Genomic DNA, 23,529 nt, shown 5'->3' with positions numbered 1-23,529 from the left:
CAACATAGTTGTCTTAAAAATACCAAAATTGGGTTCCCAATTTCTTTTCCCCCTTCAAATTAGCATCTAGAAACATACTTTTCCCTTCAAATCAGCACCATATTTTCTGAAGTTTATATTGAAGAGTATTTGACTTTCCCTAATCTATTTTTTTAAATATCATAATTATCGGTTATGTTTAGTGAAAGAACTTTTAAAATATAATTTTCAAAGAAAAAATGCAATTGTAATTACAATTTACTTCTATTCTAGACTACATGTAATTATCGCAAATAAGACTTTAATAAGTGGAAGATGTATGTCTAATCTAGCAAATGATTTAGAACAAAAGTTATTCCAAAAAACTATTTCATACATCACTCCACATCTTCAAATCAATTTATCAACTTTAATTTAAAAGTAAAAAAAAAAAAAAAAAAAAAAATCCATGTACCAAGTGTTTTTCAAAACATTGGACACCAAGCTATAAACAAAACCTAAATTTTTCAAAATTTTTATTTTTTAAAAATGAATCAAGCCCGCTACATGTTCAACAATCAATTTTCTTAAAATTTAAGTTTGTAAAATTTGAATTTATAATGTAAATTAATAATTGAAAATAATTTTAAACTAAGAAAATATTTGAGAATTCATCAAATTATTTTGGAAAAATATTTAAAACTTTTTAGATTATAGATAGTTTTTTATATTAAATTTTATTGTGAAAGAGAATTGAAGAGGAAGACCCTGTCCCTGCCTTCCTCTTTTGGCAAAACCATCACAACAACTCCCTTTGTCTTACTAGTTTTTGTCTCCACTTACCAAGCCATTCTTCAACTCCTCCTCCCGCCACATTGCATTTCCAGCAGACACCTACACAGAATCCTCTCTCTAAATCAAGCCCTTTCCCATGGCTTTTTCTCCATTACCCTCTAAACGCTGCTTTTTCCCCTCTGCACCGACTCCCCACTTCCCCTCTTCTTCTTCCTCCTCTCTCCTCTCACCCCAAAAGATTCCCCCCTAAGGAAGAATTACCCACTATAACCCTACCCGTCACCTATCAATTCTGCAAAATTCCCCATCCTTTTAGCCTATAATTTGATCAGATTTCACTTCCTCTTTGGGGATTTCCAGCGTTGCACTGAGTGGTAGGTGTTCTAATTTGGAGCAAACTCACCTAATTTATTTCCTTTGTTATATTTCTTGGGTTTGAATTTGTGGGATTGTCTGAATTTGGAGCTCAGCGGCAATGGGAAGTTGAAATTGGACTGGGTGCTCATTTTTGCAAAACCCACAAAAGCCCTAACGCTGACTTAGAAATTTTGCAAAATCCCATTTTCCCAACTGCTATAATTCACCGAATTTCACTTCTTTTTTAGTTTTCAAGGGTTTCAATGACCGGTGGTAGCCCAAATTTGGGGCTTAACGGGAATGACAAGCCGAAAATGGAGTCGGTGCCAAGCTTGATCTCGGCGACGGCGGCCACGGCTGAGGCGCCTAAATTGAGTTTTTTCCCGAGCTTTGAGGTCGGGGAGAATGTGGCTGTTCCTGTGTTGCAGTCACGGCCAGGTCAATTGAGTTTACTGCGTTTTTTGGTCTGTCTGACTCATGAATTATGATCGAGTTTACATGAATGTTAGGTTGAATTTCTGAATTTGAGTGTCAATGGGATTCTTCATATTTGTAATGTGATGCCCAGGAAATGAATTTCTTGGAAATGCTTCGTTTATAGTTTCAATTCTAACAATTCGATCTAGATTTAACTCTCCAAATGATCAATTTAGGCTGTGGTTGAAGGGCACACAAGATTGTACAATCTGGGAAATACCAAAAAGTTCTGCATATTTCAGGAATATTAATTACGTTTTAGGTTAGTTTAGATTTTTTATTTTTATTTTTATTTATTTTTTTATTTTTAAGCAGAATTTCTTAGCTACTGTCCAAACCATTTTTTCTGTTGCTTATGTGGACTGGGGGGCACTGAATCATTGCTCCTAGTAGGCTCGTGGGTCACTTGCATATCTGCAAATGGTTAGACGCAGTTGTGGTGCCTGCTGGACCTTCTCTGATGTCTTTGGTTGTTTCCCAGGAAAGCAGGGGAAATAAAGTAAAAAGTGGGAATGCTTTACCTTTTAAATGAAGAATGAAGAGCTTTTGTATTGCTTGATGGCTAATCTTTTTCATGGTGCGAATCCCATGCTCAAGTTCCAGATGGTTACATCCTATTGGGATCAACCTATCCTGCTATTTTAGGGAGTGGTTGTGTTGTCCATGACCCTATGAATTGTTTGGCAATTTTTCCACTCAGTTATAAAATTCCAATAATTCTAAGATTAGGATATTTGTTTTTTTTTTTGGGTTGGTTCTTTTATTATTTTTATTTTTTATTTTTTTACCTTTTTTAATACAAGGGAATCGTTTGTGTATAGAGGTAGTTTTTGGTTATTGAATTACTCTGACCTTCAGTAAAAGAGTTTTCTTGTTTTTAATTTCCCTTCATGTTTCTCTTAAGTTGATTATGCATTGCATCAATCTTTCATGAAGAAGCAAAGATATTATAGGGAGGATTTTAGGTGGAGGAACAGATGAGGCACCATGTTTCTGAGGATGTGGGAGATTTCAGGTTCTAGTCCTAATGGGAAAAAAAATGTTACCTATCAAAAAAAAAAAAAAATACATAGTTGAAGATGAAGCCTTTAGTTATTAGTTGAGAGTATCTTTAGTGAGAGGCAAGGAATGGGTGACTAATAGGACATGTAAAATCTTCATACTGAAACAATGAAGCAGTGCTCAATTTTCTTGCGGAGAACTTCGCTGATTTATTTGTTCCGGACTATTTGGAAGGCCAGAAATTGTAGATCTTTCAAAGATGTGGACCGAATGGTTTAAGCACTCTAAGACTCCTTCCTTTGTGCTTTGCTCCATTGGACTACATAGGCCCTTAATGTGGGACTGTTGTCTACTTTAGACTTTGTTGATTGGTCTGACTCTTGTTAATGGGAGGGTGATTTCTATGTTCATCTCTTTTTTCCTTTCGTCCTTTGGTGCCCTTTGTAAACTTCCTGTGCACTTGGGTTGCATCCCCTTCTCTTGTTAGGCACCTTTGTAAATAAAATTATCACTGCCTATCATAAAGAAAAAAAAAGAAGTAATCTGCCATTTGTGATTATCTTGTCATTTCTCTTTAAGATATATCTCCTGTGGGAATTCATTATTTTCTTTTCCTCAATCATTTGCATTTTGCCAACTTTAGTTTATTGTTTGACACCAGATTTAAAGGTTAGGATATATTGAAAAGCTATCTTTCTAGAGCTACAAAGTAATTTTCAGCTTTTCTACCTTGCTCCTCCACCATAATGGTAGAAGCACAAGCACTGGAGGTGGTGAATAAGGTTAGAATAGTCAGGGATGGGAATAATATGAGGATGGTTAAAATTTCATGATTTGTTTATAAATATGACATTTCACGGGTTGAATGGCTGAACTGATTAAGCGTTGCTGTAACATCATAGTTGGATGAGGCTTCATAAATAGTATTGCATACAATTCCAAACGCTTTCTTTGATTTGTTCACCTTTATCGCTCTGTGTGCCTACATGCTTATTCCAGCAAGCTACCAAGATGGCCTGTGCACCACCTTGATTTTAGAAGTACCCTGGACCTAGCTAGCTATTGAATCATTCCCCTCATTTTTTTATTTGCATAGGATGCTGCATCATCAACTAAACAGATGATAATTCACATTTGACATTCCATTTTTTTTGCTTTAAATTCTTCCCTGTCAACTGGAAACTTTAATGTGTATTGTATTACATCTAGTTATATGTGTGATATATTTTATTTCTTTCAGGTTTTGTTCCACTTCCGGCTAGCTCCAGGCATAGAGAGTCTGAGCTCATACCTGTTTTTTCTGGGGTCAATACACTATGGGGTTCCCAGGTTGTTGGAAGTCCATATCAGGTTCATGGCCTTCAGTATGGCAATATGTGTGTTCCAGTTGCCCCATGGTCAAACTTGAAGCGGAAGGCTGAGTCAACTGGAGACTTGTATAACCGCCCACCTATGGATGCTTTCTTTGGTCATATCCCAGGTGGTTTTGGTCGGGATTCAGGTACCTTGTGTTGAGGTTCTCTCTCTCTCTCTCTCTCTCTTTGATTGGTTTGTTTGAGCCAAATTATTAGGTGTTTTTAAATAACAACAATGGTCTCTTGCTAAATTTCTAAAATTAACACTGCTTTCTGCCCTTGTATTTACAGGTTCAGACTAACACTTGCTTTACCTTGTAAGACTTGCAATTAACATAGTGACAAAACTGGTATATCACCAAAAAATGGGTAAAAAGACACCCCACATATGCATACACGATTTTGAATCACTTTAAACAAAGTAGTTTATTGAATACGTGATTGTCTCATTACAGAAAATTGAAAAAAATATGATTTTATGTGGCAAGTAGAAAAGTTTATCTCTATAATTTTGGTCTCAGGACGAGATTTGATAAGCAAACAAAAAAAAAAAAAAAAGGAAAAAAGTTAATAACTTGCTGAAATAATGTCTTAGTGGAAGTATATCATTTTTTTTTCAATAAATGTTATTAGGACATTGAATTTATAAATCATATGTATATATTTTTTTCTTTATATCGACTCAAAACAAAATCCTGGTTTCTTAATATATTTTGTTCCCCATTCTTGGTTCAGGTGGTAAAAACATGGACTAAGGTTTGAATGTCTTGTTGTTCTGGTGTGTGTCAAAAACAGTTTCTTATTCATGTTTAAGAAAATAGATATCTCAAGTACAAAATGGTTTGTTTGTTTGAGCTTTTGTGATATTTCAAAGGGGCTCAATTAATTTTGGGTGAAGTACTGAAGTCTGGAAACCAATTTTATGTTTTCCTTTGTATCATAACAGAAACATAAAGTGCACCAGGTTTTTCTAATGGAAATATTTCCAAATTTTACATGATTAGCACTTAAAACTGGCAGCACATGGAAAAAGGTTGCTGTGCATTGATGGTTTGCAGGTGAGGCTCAGTTTGAAGGCCTATTTTAATATGGGAAACAGAAGAGATTTGATTTTTGTTTTCTTCAAAATATTATAAACAAATTAGTTGCCCTCGGATCACCCATTTTTTATAGCAAGATGGAAAAAAATCTTGATATCAAGTATTTTAACATCTGTAATTTGTTTGACACTTCTTGGTGATAATTGTCTCATTGAACAACTGTTGCTGAGACACCCATATTTGATGACTGCTTGAAGGCTTACAAAATTGTCAACATTTTGTTTACTTAAAAATTATAAACACATCAAAGGTGCACATTATGTCTTTCAGTTGTGGCATATGTTATGAAGTTCTTATTTTTATCATTATCTTACTCCTTTGTGTTTTTCCACATGCATCTATGAAAACTTAAACATCGATGAATATCAATGTTAAAATATAAAAATTTACAAATATGTGAATATATTGTCCTATACCTTTTTCTAGATTTTAGTGAGTTGCTTGGTCTAAAGCCTTGCAACTGTGTTGAATGTGGCACATGTGTTTGTCTTGAATGAGTTTGGTTTGGTTTTAATGAATCTGTTCATATTTAAGAAGTTGTGAATCCAGATTTTATTTTAGTTTATTTTATTTGTTTATCGTGATAGGTGACTTTTATTTATTTACTTATTTTTGTTACATGGAATCAAACTTCAAACCTTATTTTTGATAGAAAAATAAAGGTGATGGATTAAAAGTGCCAAACAAAAAGAGGTCATATCTCATTTACATATTTTATGAGCCATTAGCCTTGGTTGAACAGTGATAGTCAATCAGTGTTCCACATTTTGTTCAGGTTTGCAAAGTATTGTTCTGGAATCCTGATAATGGTTTGGGCAATTTGTAAAATACCAAGTAGTTCAGCAAGCATTTTTGTGATGGTTCATATTCTTAAGATGATGCTTGTGTGTATAGTCCCCTGAGTTTCACTAAACAGAAGGGCATTCATAGACAGTGTTTGTTTGAAGGTTTATACTACCCACTAAGAACAGATAACAGGCTTTGCAGATGTGTGTCGTATTGCATAATAAGCTGGCATTCATGCTAGCTGAAGGTTAGGGAATTCTTGTCTATTATGACAATAAAAGTAAATTTCTTACTGGCTCCAAACTTTGATTGTTTTTTTTGGATGTGCATGAGAAAAAGGTGAAGCATCAATTTGTTAATATGGATAGCTTTATTATTTTTAATGTTTTATATCAAAAGTCGACTAAAAAGGACGAATTTGTGTTAGCTTTGCATGAGTTCAGACATAATATTTGTATTTTCAGAGAAATTTTCTCATTTCAGCTATCAAACAAGTTACCATGTTGGAGTTTGAACAGATTTGACAAATATCATTTGTATCATTGATTTCAATACCAATACACTAATCCATTATTCATATGGGTTTGTACTTTGCAGTATTTCATGCAGGCTTCATGCCCATTCAAGCAGTGTTCCAGAATCCTTTTATGCCCACCGCAGTGAGGGCTCCACCTTTGAGTTACAACCTTTCTGCACCCCTCAGCATTGAAGTGGCTAAACGTCCTGAAATGAATGTTTTCTCAGCTTCTCAATGTCCAAAGATTGGCAACCCTTCTGATATTAGTTCCTCAGATTCTATACATACACAGAAGATGCTTCGTCTGAGTATGGATGTAAGCTCAGATAGACATGAGATTGTCAACCTAGGAGCTTCAGATAAACATGAGTTGCCACTCTTGTGGAAAAATAATGCTCCCAGTGTGACACTGTCAGACATTATTAATAGCTCAGAAACTCGGCCTGGAAGTTCTCCTCCTGCAAATATACATGAGGATGATGAGGTACATTTTCTCAAAGATGTCTATTGGCATTAATTTAGTAGTAATTTTGAGACAAAATGATATAGCTGACCTGTGAAAGATATGGCATGCATTACATTCTGGGTCCAAAATTTAGACACAAAGGGACAGTTTCAGACATCCAGACCACTATTTTGAATGGTTTGAAGTATAGATCTGCAGTTAAAAAGAGGTAGATAATTTTTTTTTTTTTTTTTTTTTGTGTTAGGTAGATCCATACAATTGCCTTTACCACCCCCTCCCCCTCCCCCCTCTCTTTTCCTTTTTTCTTTGGGCCTTTTGATAGGAATACGATTCCTTTATTTATTCATTTATTTTTGTGTTAGAGATCTTTTAGTTTTAACCTTTTCAAAAAGTTCAGTCAAACGTCATGCATATAATATGCTAATACCGCACTTCTAGATTAGTTTGTTGTTCAATGTATCTGTCAAATGCATGTGTATGTATGAATACATATGTACATAGTTTTTTGAAATATTCCTTGTTGGAATTCCTGTTGGTTTGTTAAGCCAATCAGTGCTGGTAACATGCTGATTTTAGTGCTCAGTGGAATTCCTTTTGGTTTGTTAAGGCAATCAGTGCTGGTAATGTGCTGATTTTAGTGCTCAGTATTGAGGTTCCTGGTTGTAAAGCAGTAGTATAAGTGTTAAAATCAAACAATATAATTCTTTAGTCTCTTGCTGAGTATTTTTCTTTAACCATTTTTGTCTGGTGCTAAGGAATTCATTGTACAGCATGAAGAGAAACTTTTTACATCAGCATACATGTTTGCTGCACCAGTCTACTAATTTCTTTTTCACCAAGAAATATCTCCATAGATAAGCATTGAGCATGAATGGGAATGTGGAACTTACTGAAGCATTGAAAACAAAGTAGAATGGGTTTTGTGAACTTTTTTTAAGATGTTAATGGGTTATGTGGTGGGAGCTTGACAGAAAGATTAGGAGCCTAGCCTTTTCTTTTATTGCTAGGTTATAATTGTTTGAAGCCATTGAGTGGACATTGCATTAACTTATTATTGATTTTGATTTTTCTCTCATGTATGTCTATCTCACTGAGTTTTGGTTGACCTTTTGTGCTTTCTTCAGGAAATTAAAGGGAAAGGTTGGTTGATGCTTGTGCAGAAAGAGTTGCGGAATACTGATGTTGGTAACCTGGGAAGAATTGTGCTTCCAAAAGTACGATCTCTTTTTTATATTTGGGAATCATAAAGCTGTTTCATCCTATAAGAGGATAATTGGGCGAGATTCATTAGCTTAATTGCAAATCTAAAATATTTTCTCATGTACAATGGACCATGGCTTTGGATGTGCCCTATCATCCCCCAGACACTCTAGCTTCAACCAACGTACTTGTGTCAACATGACATGGGTGTGGGCGAGGAATTGTTATTTTATACTCCTATTTTGCTCCCAATATGACTATTTGATTTTAGTTGATTTCTTTTACTTTCAACTTCCTTAGTACATAGTTACATTGAAGAAAGAGAGGTTTTTTGGAAAGATAACATTTATAAAGTAATTAGGGATAAAGAAAGGAAAGATAGGGATAAAAAAGAAAAGAAAGGGAATTTCTATCAAAAATATCTTTACTTTTTATTGATATATATATATATATCATGCCGTGATCAAATGTTCATGCCCTTTATTAAGATCCATTTTAGTGGAGTTCATGTATCCTAAATTTGGAGGCATGGAATATTAGACACCACGAATCATTCTTGCATCTGATATCCGCTCCTGAATCCATGTAACATAGGATGTGCCAAATCTAATGGATTTCTTATGCCAAAAGTCAGCACGTATGGATGGCATTTGTGTATGGATATGTACATAGATAATCATCTGAGGCATCTGTTTTTTTATTTATTTATTTATTTTCCTTATTGTTTCATTTTATTTTATTTTAATTTAGTTTTTTGGGATCAGAACCATTGAAGACATATGTGGTTCTCAAAAAATTAGACTTTCCTAATTGGTGAAATGGGTATTATTAATTTCTTTTCTCAATTTAAAGTTGTTATTTGTGAAAATTAAAGAAAAGGAAAATTCTCATGTCTGTTTAATTTTATTTTTGTAGAAGGATGCAGAAGCAAATCTTCCTCCCCTAGTTGCTAAAGATGGACTGGTTCTGCAAATGGAGGACATGAAATATTCAGTTAACTGGAAGTTTAAGTATAGGTATGTTTAGGTACTGTAGCAAAAATAATTATATGGATTTTAGCAATTGACACTTCGAAATGGAAGTCAGCTACATTGAGGCTAAATTTCCCTTAACATTATAGCGTACATGTATAACTAGCCTTCTGCATTTAGCTGACAATTTAAAATGTAGGTCAGCTATATTGGTGCTAAATTCCCCACCCAGCATTCTACTTGTACTACCAGCGTTCTATTTATGACTTTGATTTGGAAATTGTATTCTTATGCTGGTTAAAATGTGAACTATGAGTCCATTATTCAGGAAGCTGTCATTGGATTTAGGATAATGTATATATTTGTTCAGGTTTATTCAAAAGTGTTTGCAGGGTCAGACAATGGTTTTCGTTGGTTTGCTTATTCATTGTTTTTGACCAAGCGATCTATTTGGTGGTTGCAAAAATAAATCTTGCGGCCTCGAAAGAGAATAATAAATATTGCTAATTCCTCAAGAATACAAAGCATGGGAACCACTTTGAGAAAGTACGATATTTGAAGAATCAACCTCGTTGACTCCTTGAAGCTGAAATAGCCTTTTTGAATCACTTTGTTGTCAGCAACTTGGCATGCATGTTATCTCCCATTGCAGACACTTAAGAAAATATGTATGTATTTTCAAATTGGGTTTTTGCATTTTCAATAGCAATATCCTTGACTGAGGAAAGTATTCAATTCCCCCTATTTCTGACAACTAATGAAGGTAGGATTCCATCATATGGAGGGATCTTCACACCATATTCTAGGTCAAAACTGTGGCATCATCTAATTACAGTAGTATTAATTTTTTGTAACTTGGTCCTTTCCAGGTAGCTGCAATTAATTTATATTGTTCCTGTACCTTATTTTTTAATAATTTTTTAATTAGATTGTTTCTGTACTTTATCTGCTTTTCTTTCCAAAGACGCAGATATAAATCTTATCGGATATTTTTTGGTTTAGTTTTATGATATTTAGGACACTTACCTTGATGGTTCATTGGGTCCACACATGCCATATGTCTCCTCTATCCACCTGTACAAAAGAGTCCTTTATTGACTTAGGAAATTTGTGTAGGAACAAAGCTAATGATTCCTTTCTCTTTGTTGTCTAACCCATTTTAAACTTATTACTTCCTTTACTATTTTATTTCCTAAGATTGTTCCACACACAAGAAGCTCAAAAAACGATAACTATCAACGTTTGGCATAATAAATTCACAATTTAATATCAATATAAAGTTGTTCAAATTTCTCGTTTTTTGAAATCTCCGTTTTCAATACTTAGGATTCAGGTCATAGTGCGAGATTGATATTTTGTTCTAGATATCTTAGGTAAGTCATAAATGTACATTGATTTTCTTGTCAATAAGTTTTCATTTCTTGTATTCTTTGTCACTCATCATCTATGTAGCATGAATACAGATGCTGGACAGGAAACTGATCTGACATGAAACAATATTGAGAAAATGGGACAGGAACATACTGAGGACATACATTCATACGTACATACATACATACATACATACGTACATACATACATACATACGTACATACGTACATACATACATATATGCATACGTACATACATACATACATACATACATACATACATACATATATGCATATATATATATATATATATATATATATATATATATATATATATATATATATATATCTAAATACATTAGTTTGACTAGTTTATTTTAATTTCTTGTTTTCTATTGCATAACTTGGAAGAAGGTCATTAAAGATAAGATATATTTACTTAATCTGTATATGCTATTAGCATTATTCCTCTCATAACATGGTTTTATATTGAAAATTATATTCCTTTTTGACACTGAATAGCCATGTGTTGACACATACATTTCATTTTTGACATGTATAGCCATGTGCATGATATGGAAATGGCAAGTTTGAGAAGGTATAGATATGTCCTAGCGTCCTAGGAATGTCCGACATTTATGTCCAATATGATGTCCGAATACAAATAAAGTGGCCCTTTAGAAGTGTTCATGTGGTCCACAATTTAGAATACTTGACAAATTATCCAAATTTGCTACTTATAGAAAGGCAAGTTTGAAACTTTTTCATTAGGCATTTATTATTGCAATATCTGGTGATGTCTGAATTATACATGGGTATTATGAAATATTAGGAAAATTTTCAGTTACAGTAAGTTTCTTTAAATTCTTAAAGATTTTATAATAACAATATTTGCCTTCTCCCCTCTCTCTTTTGTTCAAGATACATACATTGCCTTTTTCCTTTCTCTTCAAACCATTCTTGTTTTTTCTTCAAATTGTTTTCAGAGATCTTTTGAATTTGTAGTTGTCATTGACTTCTGAACTTTAGGACTTTCTTTAACCACTTCTTAATTCCTGGGTGCTGAAGGTAGAGTATTAAAATTTTTGTAATACCCAACAGTTCATCTATGTGGCACATGTATGGGTCACAGCACAACACGACATGACAGATATGCCAACATGGAAATCCTGGAAAAGCAGGACATGGACACAGTGAGAACAGTACTATATATATATATATATATATATGTAGAAAATAATTATATTATACATGATAGTATATAGTTGTAATTAATTTGTCTAAAATTTCATATTAAGAATTTCATTACTTGGAAGAATAAACTTGATACCATTTATAGAAGTTTGAGTTGTTTCTCTTTTACCTTGTTCATTTTCCTGAAAACTGTATTACTATTATTTATTAGAGCAAAATAATCATGTCTTAATGTGTCGTAAGCGTTGTTTGCCTGCGTAATCCATGCGTAGAGTGTGAAAAAAAAGGTATTATAAAAATATAGGCACTTCCAGCAAGTTTTTGACACGTGAATGGGAGTATCAGAGTTCCTGTTCCACACGGATGCTTTTCTTCTTTAGAAGCGTCCAATGCTACATGGCAGTTCATGAATCCCAACTTTATCACTGTCATATTGTGTAATTGTTTGTACTTTCTATACCTCCTTTCTTGTGTCTTTCTCTTTCCATGGTAACAGAGTGTTCTCTTCTAGCTAGATCCATCCTGGCTTTGGCTTTAGCTTATCAAATACTCTATTATTACCAGGGTATGCTGATCCATGGAGCCAATGCAAAACTAATACTTGTTCAGATATTAGTCATGTCGAGGATCGGCATATTAGTGCTTGGATAACTTGGTTGAAAATAATTGTATTAATTGTACTTTGTTTACCATTTCAGGTACTGGCCGAACAACAGAAGTAGGATGTATGTTATGGAGAACACAGGCATGTGGGAATTTACTTAACTAATATTTTCTGATCAACTAAAATTTTTGAGCTAACTTGGTGCTCCTCCCTCGGTCCATATCCAGGAAATTTTGTAAAAATGCATGATCTTCAGCCTGGTGATTTGTTTGTAGTTTATAAGGATGAAAGCTCTGGAAAATATGTAAGTTAAAACAAACTTGGCATGTTCTGTCACGATTTTGATTGCTAGCTATAGCACCACCTTTCCTTTTTTTCTCTTTTGCAGAAATTGTTTTTCAGTAATACAAAATTTAGTTGGATAGAGTTATTTCCGAATCTGATTTTGTTTCGCATGCCATTGTCCAATCTTGTGCTTTTGAACGGCTGCGGAAGCAAAGATAGAGTAATAACAGTATTGCCCTTTAAACTTATGTTTGTATTATTATCTCTAGTCAGGTTCGACTTTTGTGTTTGAGCTCTAGTGATCCATCAACTGGGTCTTCTTACCTTCCAAGTATTGAGCACATGGAATGCACCATGGGAAGTGAAATCTTCTTCCACCCCACAGCTATGCTAGACAGGACTTAGGAATTGCCTTTCCAATTCCTTGCCCAGATTGACGACAGTGAAACATGATATTGTACATCGGTACCTATGTTGAGTGTTTGTGTGTGACACATTTAAACTACTTGCTTGCTCGATGTTGATTATGTTACCTTCTTTTCTAAGAAAAAATGTGTTGATTGTTGTTACATGGGAAAATTATTATCTTGCAATTAAATGCATTTATGCTTGTCTTGACATCTTTACTAGGTCTTGCAGATTAGACTTTAATGCATAATGTGTGTTAGTTTTCATGTAAAGATAGAATAGAATGGAGCCCTGTGGGGGGTAGTTCAGCGGTTATGCCCTTTAGCAATGAACAAGAGGTTTGCTTCATTAGCTGTTGGGATAGATGTCTCATTGCCGGGTTGGATTCCTTGTTATCAAAACAAGAAGGGGAGAAAAAAATACAGAAATGTGCATTACTTGAACATCTTGTACTATGGCATAAATACCTGAATTTCCTTTTGTGTTTAAATGAGTGTTGGCAAAATATGTGCAAACCTCTGAATCCAGTAGAAGGACTTCAAATGTACATATGCAGGCTTGTCTTTTTGGTTAAAGCAGGTTGGATTCTGGTAATCCAAAAACGAACCTGATTACAAAAAGGTTCCATTATGGCTATTCTTCTGGACTTGCCAACCTGAATTTTATTTCTATATATTTGTTTTCTACGTAAGCTCTATTGATTCTCTTAGAACGATTGCTGAAGTGGTCATGAATACTTCTCTCCTTTTTAGCATCAGAACAAATTTTCCATTATAGCTTTATCATGAATAACATCAGACATTGATTTTCTGTGAATTTTTGTTTCTGTAACTAATTCCTGATAGTGTTTCTTGCCTCTAATTTTTTACTGATTATTTCCATTTTCCTTTCAAGATTGTTCGTGGAAAGAAGGCAGTGAAACCGGCACATGCTGAGGATAAGGATGGATCAATACATCGACACAGGGTAGGTGAAGCAGACAGGGACTGGTACAGACAGATTTGGCCAGAACAAGGGACCTCAATACAGCTCGGTACACTCTGAAACTCCAGTGCAGAACCAATAATACAAGTGGCCCATCTCAAACCGTGCCTCCAGATGTCAGCCTAGGTGATACCCTTTGATCCCTGACAGCTGAAAATGTACTTTTTACCTTACATAAGTTCTCTGTAATTGCTCAAGAAAAAAATTGAATAGTTGCTTCCTGTAATTCATTTTTGGTAGATAAAGACTAGTTCTTAGCCTTATGTAAATCTAGTTTTGACTGGAAACCAAGGACCTCAGATGCCTAATAAAAAATATACCCAAAATCCAGATGTTTACAAGTCATCTTTCTCATCTTTTCAACTTCCATTTGACATTTTTTAACAAACGGATCTATGCTTCTGCCATGGATGTTGTTGAAGGCTTATACAGTCAGCTGCTTGGTAAGAAGTGTTTCTTTTCTTTCCTATTTCATATTCTAGTAAAATAGTTGTAAGGTTTAGAAATTCTGGTGAAGAAAGGATAAGAACATCATTTTATATTTATTGTTATGGGAGGAACCCATGAGTGAGATAGACTACTCCTTCCCCTAGGGGTCCGGTACGATAATACCTATGAATATGAACCCTCAAGCCACTTGTGGGGAGGTTAGCATGTGCAAGTCACTTGTGTTACTATCATGATATATTCTGATAATAAATTTGGGAAGATGTATCCATCTATTGATATTTCTAAATATTTTATCGATATTTCACTTATTTTTTGTTTTTCTTTTTATTTTTTTTATTTTATCAATATTTCTAGGTGGAACATATTTCACCGATTTTATTTTATTTTATGGATTATTAAATAAATTAATTTTAATTATTTTATTTTTACATTTGATTTTATTTACTACCAAAAAATATAAAAATATAGTTTTCTTAACATATCTTTATATATATATATATATATTATTTATTTGATGTCATTGAATACATTTAAATTAAAATGACTCATATTTTTAATATTAAATATATTTTAAAATGAGACATATTACCATAATATTATTATAAAATAATATATAATGCAACTTAATATATATTTATAAAGTTTATATCTTTTATCAAGGTAGAGGATATTATTATCAAATATAACAAATTATATATATATATATATATATATATATATATATATATATATATATCATTAAAAAAGTTAACTTTAAAATGTTATATAATTTTTTAGAGTTTTTTTTTAATATTTTCAAAATTTCATTAATTTTTATGTCATCGGTTTTTTTTTATCAAAATATCTACTAATATATCTCTAATATATCCATAAAATTGAAATATCGATATATTTGTAATTATTGATATCTTCATCTTGACCAAGATCAACTCATAAGAATTAAAAAAATAAAAAATAAATAAAATATCATTTTTGTAGATATCAAAACTTGTTTTCATCATGATTTGAATTTATATTTCCATATAATATTATAATTTATCTCTATTTTCATTTGACATGGAAATAGGAATGAAATAAAAATGAAAGCAATAACAATGGAGTAATATAAAATAAATAAAATAAGAATATGAATTTGTCATTTGAATTCCTTGGCCCTCACGGAAAGCCACCATAAAAATTGATCAACCCTCCCCGAGACTGAGAGGGAGACCCACATAATATAATAATAGCTGACAAAATATGTGATATGAACCCATCATCATATTTCAGAGGCAAATATATTTGAGACCAATTCCTGGACACCGTCTCTTCTAATATGTCCAATCACCACCATATATATTTGAGAGTTGCCTTTCATGTGTATACGGTGGAATTGTTTTATTTTAGTCTTAGTTTTTATCTACTTGTTATTGGTATTAAATAGGCTTTTGATTAGGGATTGCAATTGGACGGGTCTTTTCGGGTACCGCCCCTAATGGGACGGGGTTTAATTTAATAAACGGGTCTGAGACGAGTTTGAGAATTTTTTTAAAAACCCGGGACTGGTTTAGGTATTGTCTCACCCCGTCCCGCCCCAATTATATATAAAATTAAAATTTAAAATTAATTTAATTTAATTTTTATTTTATTATTTGTAATATATAGATAATAATAAAATATTTTTAATAAAATAAGTTATAAAAAAATATAATAATTTAATTATTTATAAAATATATTTATTTTAATATAATTAAAAAATTTTAAAGTAATTTTTTTAAAAAAAAATTAAAATTAAAAAAAAAAGTTAAACGTGGGTATGAGAATTTATCATACTTGTCCGTTCTGTCTCGCCTTGTTTAATTTTTTAAATGGAAGGAGGATGAGAATTGTTTCAAATAAACGGGACAAAGTTGGGATGAGGACGACCCGTCTCGAACCACCCCTTTGTCATCCCTACTTTTGATGTAATTTTATTGTTTTTAAGTTTATGCTTTTATTTTTCCTACCTTTTCTGTTGCTAGCTCACATGTGTTTCCAAAACTATTTTTCAATGATGTTTTTCTCTTTAAGATTATAAGAATATTATAATAATCTAGTTTGTCTGACTTTGAGGATTGACTTAAATAGTAAAGGGTTTAGGTCTATTTACAGGAGGTTTCAGGTTCAAATCTTAATGAAGATTGTTGGGTCTTTATCCAAGTTCTTCAATGAATTGAGATCGAATACCTATCCAAGAAGACAAAGAAAACAATACCAAAAATCAAAAGAAAAAAAATACCCAAAATTAAAACAGAACAAAACAAGTAAAATTTATGTGGTTTAGATCTATGATTGAATTTTATATCCAAGAATCAATATCACCTTAAAAAATCCTCTAAGATTGAACCATTTTACACCGTCAAGAATTTTTTAGAATCATCAAGCTTTCACTACCCAACAATGAAGAAGACTCATGCTCCGAAATCTTCTCACTTCTTTTTTGAAATTAGAAAACTCCACTCTCCCTTTTTTTTTTTTTCTTCACATTTTTATACATGAGTACATGAAAAAAAAAATGCTAAACAAACATGAATGCCAACTCACACTTTCACTCGGTTAATCAACTAACTTTGCATACGTCAACAATCAATTTTGGACCCCTAATTTCCACAAAGACAAAAAAGGAAAAAAATAATAGTGTAGTTCACCCGTAAAAAAGAATAATATTAGTCTTTGTTACCCAAAAGGACATTCATAGGATATGAGTGTTTAGCCTTCAAAAATGCTTTCGCCCTTAACTTTTTGTGGAACAAATGGATAACTTGGGTTTATAAAAATAATTCAATTTGAAAATACTTATAATTTAAAAATGAAATGCTAAATAATTTTATGCTAGTTTTAGAGCTTGTGTGGGAATGTTTTCAAGAACAGTTCTCTTATATAGTTTAGAATAAAATTCCACTCAAGAATTTGTACCTATTTTCTATTTTAAAAAATATATATTTTAGAAATAATTTTTATTTATAATCCTTCATTGTTATGACTATTTATTCATTATAACTTTTAGGTATAAGAAAATACATATTAACAATTTTGATATATTTTCTTGATAGAGTGAAGAATATTAATTTTCTCGTTTTCATGACTTAGTGATATGAATAATAATAATAATAATTATATAGCTTTCGGCTATATAATATATGTTTACAATAAAATAATTTTTATATAGCTTTTGACTATATGAGTTTTATTATTTATTAATTTAGTAACTTTTTCGATATATCTTCAAGTTATGATTAATTAAAATTTGAGTAATTTTGTAATAACATCAAAATAATTAACAATTATGTTATGATATAACTTCTAGTTATATGACATAATTAGAAATCGTCTCTATAGCTTTTGGTCATACGGTTGTTAATTGACAATCTTATTTTGTGTAACTTTATACAAGAGAATTAAAAATTATATGAATAACTTCTGATTATAAAGTAATTGTCAACATAGATTATTTGAATAATGTTGCAATAATATAAAACAATTAACAATTATGTCGTGATACAACTTCTGATGATACAACATAATTAGAAACTATCTTTATAGCTTATAGTTATAGAATCGTTAATTGGTAACTTTATTTTGTATAACTTTTGGTTATACAAGATAATTAAAAACTGTCTCCATAACTTTTAGTTATAAAGTTGTTAATTGACAATTTTATTTTGTATAACTTCTATTTATTGAAGAGAATTAAAAATCATATCCATCACTTCTCACTATGAACTAATTGTCAAAAATTTTCTATATAGCTTCTAACTATTAGAGAGTTAAAATATTGACGATTACAAACTTTTGACTTAATTATATAAAATATGGTCGATATAGCTTTGACAATGACATAAAATAAATAAAAATTATAATAATAAAAATAGAATATAATGACTTATTGTTTTTCATATTTATTTCGAAATAAAAGTGCTCAAAGAAAAATAGGATTGCCAAAAACTTTTATAAATGAATTCTTTTCTTTTTCTACCCGAAGGTCATGTTAATAACATGATGACAATATTGTAATCTACAAATTATCATAAATATTTATAACACTTTTAATTCTTATATTTTTATCTCTAATTTTCTTCCATGCACGGTAAAGAGTAGAAAATGGAATCATTCTTATTCCTGAGCTTGCCACAATGAAATTTTTTTATCAACCCTTGTCAGAGGGAGACCCACGTATTAATATGACTGACAAGAATTTATCATTCCACACATGCATCTCATATGTGACATGGACTCATTATCATATGTGAGTCATTACTCTGCAAATATTTGTATTTATGAACCCATCACTTTATATTTGAGCCCCACTTGTCATTAATTCTTTCTCTAAAATGTCCAATCACCTATATATTTGAGAGTTCCTTTCAAACATAGAAGCTGTGGAATTGTCTTCAGGTGAAAATATAAGCGGATTTATGCCTTCCTCTTAAGATAATTTATTATTATTATTATTATTTGAGATTTTTTTTTTGTTTTTTTCTAAAAACAAACACCCAGTAAAGACTTCTTTTTCCTTCTCTCCATCAGCAAACATTCCATAGGGAAAATGAGTTACTTTGAAGAGTGGGCGTTGGAAGTAGTTGGAAAAGAAAGATGGGCATGGAGGAAGTTGGGGGTGTAAGAGAAAGACGACCTTTTCCTTTTTCCCACTTCTTTCTTTTTATGTGGCCTGAATTGAAAGAAATAGTGGTGCAGTAGCCAGAGGATTGCGCACCTGGTTATTAAATCCATCAATTGCCCAAGGATTGTATGCTGGATTTGAAGAATCTTTCATCAGGAGTTCACATCAGATTTATGTTCGTCTGGGCCATTTCCATTGCCACCATTACCGACCCTATAATGATCCACCTTATTATTAACATTGAGTAGTGCATTAATAGACATTATTGGAAGAATGGATGGGTGTAAATATCCAAATGAAAAATAGAACAAGAGTGGATAAAAAAATAAAAATAATAAAAAAAAATCTTAAAACGACAGTGAAAAAAACCAATAAACCTTATTTCCAACAAAATTCAAACTCATCAATAATTTATCAAGGTTTTACTACTTCTAATGTTTAGATCCTTCAAACTACCTCTTTTTTGTTATGAAATGTTTATTTGTGGAGAATAAAAAGTTTAAATTTTTTGGGCAAGTAAAAAGGTAGATATTTTAAGGAATAATTAGATAACTTTTTAAAAAATACATATATTTCAAATTATTTTTAAATAAATAAAGATAATACTAATTTAAAAATTTTAGGATTTTTTTTCCATATATTTTCATATTAGTGAGTCAAAACTCACTTTTCCGATTTATATTTATAGGTTTTATCTACTTGTTATTAATGGACATTAAATTAGGTTTTTGATGCAATTTATTATTTCTAATTCATATTATTATCATGGACATAAATCATATTTATAAATACAATAGTCTAAATTTATTTAAGGGAATAACCTATTTATAGAGAATAATTTAAAAAATAAAATACTCTCAATATGGATGATACTTCCAAATTTTTAGCAATGAATCTCTAATCCATACAGCAATGAATCTCACATCTTTCTCCGTAACCTTCATTTATCATCCCTCATGTTATGCATTGCTCGACTTGTATTTGTTGAAGCTCTCATCATACTTCACAAGTCTTTGACATTTATTTATTTAATTAATTAATTATTTTAATGATATTAACCTCCTTCACTACCATGCTGAAAGCGACTCTCATAAGTTGTATGCTTTTAAGCTTTGAAATTTATTTCAAACTATGCGTAAAACCCTTACATGAGGTTTTAGCAGCAATTTGAGTTAAAGCCAGGTGTGACTTGGGCCTTTATATTAAATAATTCATCCTCTTTATGTGCCAATTGCCATTAGAGCATAATTGATTGCTCTAATAAGTAAACAATGCTATGACCAATATATTAAGTTAGGAAAATCGTATATAAAATATAAAATAAATAAAAATGACTTAATATTAGGTAAATATTTTTTATTCCTAAAATAAATAGTGTAGAATATATGAAATGTTGGTAATCATTAAATAAAATATATTTATTTTATTTTTATCTTCCTATCTTATTTATCAAGTTACCAATTCACATTAATAAAATCTCTTTAAAAAATGAATAATTAAAGAAAAGTTATAAAATTTTTAGATTTGTGCAATAAAAATTTTCACTTTTGGTTGCATAGGATGTGGTACTAATAAATTATGCTTCCGTGCCCAAGTTGATCCTTAACTTTACCTCTAAAATTTGATCTTTGATATTTTTAAATTTTTTTATAAGCTATTATTTTAAGTTACATTTTTTTATTTATGGTTTTAGTATGTGCCTTCAAAATGTAACTTTCTATAAAATAAAGATAGTATTGATTTTATTTAATTATTTATTTTTAAATTCTATTACAATTTAGAACTTCTTTTTTTTTAAATTTTTTTTATAAAAAGTAACAAAAGATTGTAAGATAATTTCAAATTTATAGCAAATTAATGACCCACTCCCTTCTATGTAAATATATTCGAGTTGTTACAAATGATATCAAAATCGATATCCAACCTAATGCGAGGCTTTGTCTGTCAATCTTCACAAAGGATATTTATTTGTTTGATCTCATAATCCAATGAAGTACAATATTCTCGTGTATGCATAAGGAGATAATTATAATGTTTTACATCGGATAAAAGAAGAAGTTTTTGACACTATATTTTGATATCCCACATCGAGGCTATTGTGTTTCTTTGATATCCCACATCGAATTAAGATTTGAAATCAACTTTAATACTATTTATAATAACTCACTCATATTTATAAAGGAAAAAGTGAATTATTATACATATCAGAGTCGATTTCAACCCAAATGTAGGCCTCTATTTGTTTAATCCTTTAAGTAATGTTTGTTTATTTGACTTTGCAATCTTATTAAATACAACAAAGACATTGTATCTGCATGATTGGAGAGGAAGTTGATTGTTATATCTAGGGGTCTCCAACGGGCGGGCCGAGCCGGGTTGGGCCGTAAATAGGAGGCCTGCGGCCCAGCTTGGGCCGGGCTGGGCCATGCTAAAATGCTAGGCCCGCGGCCCAGCCTATGAGCCCACGGGCTGGTCGGGCCGGGCCAGCGGGCCAGGCCGGCGGGCTTTTTGAAATAAGCCAAAATGGCTTTCAAAAAAGGGAAGGGAGAGGGGGGGATTCGAACCTCTCCCCTCATGTTTAAATTTCAAAGTTCTAACCAACTGAACTACATTCCTTTTATGCTTATTAATTGAGTTAGTTATATATATATATAAATAAAGTATATTATTTTTTAAAAAAAAATTAAAGGCTCCAACGGGCGGGCCTACGGGCCTAAATTTAGGCCTGTGGCTCGGCCTGCCCATAAACGGGCTCGGGCTCGGGCTCGGGCTTTAGCCCATCGGGCCGGGCCGGGCCTAAAGCGAGCCGTGGGCCACAGGCTTTTTGGAGACCCTTAGTTATATCTCACATTTGTTAAGGAAAGAAGTTCTTGATATTATATAAAGTAAATTCTTCTTAATTATGTAAACGTGTTTAAAAATCATGAGAGTTCTTTGCAAATAATATTTATAAAAGATGAAATGAGTCATTACAAACTGTATTAAAATCAACCCCCAAGCTTAGTGTAAGACTTTGTTTGTCCGAGTTCATAATGTCTTGATTGTGTGTCAGTATGGAGGATAACTATGATGTCCCATATATGATAAATAAATAAAAAAAATTATAACTATATATATACAACAAATTGAAAAAAAAATGATTATGAAACTTGACAAATTTTAAGATAATTCCAAATTTATGACATACTGCTGCATGTGAGATATAGTTCCCAAACTAACGACATATATCTACATATGGGGCGGACATAAACAGCCTAAACTACCTTAACTAATGAAATAAAGTTGTCTTTCATGACACCACACCACATTCACTTTATTACAATTAATTCCTTATGATAATACTTGATAAAAAGAATACTATCTCCTTTCCCGATAACTATTTTTTAAAACAGTTATAAAAAATAATATTTAAAAATAATTTTTTTGATATTTTATAAAATAAAAAGTCTATTTTAAAATCTAAAATATTTTTAATATTTTTAAATATGCTTTAAAAATTATTTTTATATATAATACTTTATTTTTAATCCTTCCGCATGTCTATATAATTGTTTTTTAAAACAGTTCTAAAAAAATAACTAAAAAATATTTTATAAAAATATCTTATTTGATATTTTTTTTTTAAAAATTAAAAAAAAAATTTTGATTATCAAATTTATTTTCTTATTTTTTTGGTTTTGGAGAATATAAAATTATTATCGAAGATGTCAAATAGGTCCATGTAACGCCTAAGAAAAGTACAATTTATTTATTTGTTTTTATTTTGTAAGTAAATAGTCCTGTCTAGGTGGAATGAGTTGGCTACATAGACTAGTCACATATTGCCACAATTTGAGGGTTGATAGCTTGGTGGACCATAGTCTATACACCAAAATCTAGCTGTTGGATATAATTCCAAAATGGGAGTAGGGGTTACTGTCTTCACAAAAAGGGACGGTACGTTGTCATTATATATGGACTGCTACACCTAAAACATTCAATTAATACTAGAGAAATTCAACCACAAAATAAATGAAACACAACTACCTCCAACACTAAATTGAGTGATGCAACTTGGCCCAATTAGTTCATAAGTTCTAATCAAAACCTCCTGTCTATAATAATTTCTTCCACTAACTCACCCACCAAAAGTTCTTATTAATGAGTCTTTAATATCTTTCTGTCTTGAAACCTTTTATTTTTTTCCTGTTCATTCTTGATCCTCCCAAGTGTAAGGAAAGTACCAAGGAAAAAAAAGTAAAGGGAATGGAAAAAATAAGAGAAAACAAAACTTAGAATTATGGAAAAAATATTTTACTTTTTAAAAAAATTTCTAGCATCATAAAAAAATATAAAAGAATTAATTTAAAACTAACACAATTTTAAATATTTAATTTGTATATAAATTTTTAAAAAAGTAAGTAAAATAAATTTTAAAAAGTATAAAAAATAAATTATTAAATTTAAGTCTATTATTTCTTCTTTAAATTGTTTTTAATCTCTTTTTACTTCTCCCTTTTCCCCACAAAATCTTCAAGAAGAGTAAGGGGACAAATTTTCCAATTAGCTAGTAGTTGGTAGAGAAGTATAAATTTTACCTTCCATAAATTTCTTCTCAACTGCTTCCTGCTG

General features: G+C 31.4%; 1 protein-coding gene across 1 annotated transcript; it reads left to right on the top strand.

Annotated features, from left to right (window-relative positions):
• Positions 1–747: 747 nt before the first annotated feature.
• LOC100256682 (uncharacterized) lies at positions 748–14,174 on the top strand. Its single transcript, XM_010657725.3, has 9 exons — positions 748–1,127; positions 1,359–1,548; positions 3,830–4,090; positions 6,428–6,831; positions 7,938–8,027; positions 8,929–9,029; positions 12,247–12,293; positions 12,380–12,456; positions 13,740–14,174. Exons 2-9 carry the CDS (start codon positions 1,374–1,376, stop codon positions 13,887–13,889), a joined length of 1,305 nt encoding a protein of 434 aa, XP_010656027.1. The 5' UTR covers positions 748–1,127; positions 1,359–1,373; the 3' UTR covers positions 13,890–14,174.
• The last annotated feature ends 9,355 nt before the right edge of the window (positions 14,175–23,529 follow it).

The sequence above is a fragment of the Vitis vinifera genome, chromosome 10, assembly GCF_030704535.1.
Source record: "Vitis vinifera cultivar Pinot Noir 40024 chromosome 10, ASM3070453v1".
Taxonomy (NCBI): Eukaryota; Viridiplantae; Streptophyta; class Magnoliopsida; order Vitales; family Vitaceae; genus Vitis; species Vitis vinifera.
The sequence above is the reverse complement of the archived record's forward strand: the minus strand, read 5'-3'. Positions and strand labels throughout refer to the sequence as shown.

Coding starts and splice junctions, on each gene's coding strand:
- LOC100256682 (XM_010657725.3), top strand. CDS start 1,374: ATGACCGGTGGTAGCCCAAATTTGGGGCTTAACGGGAATGACAAGCCG. Junction 1,549..3,829: donor TGTGTTGCAGTCACGGCCAG/GTCAATTGAGTT, acceptor TATTTCTTTCAG/GTTTTGTTCCACTTCCGGCT. Junction 6,832..7,937: donor ATATACATGAGGATGATGAG/GTACATTTTCTC, acceptor TGCTTTCTTCAG/GAAATTAAAGGGAAAGGTTG.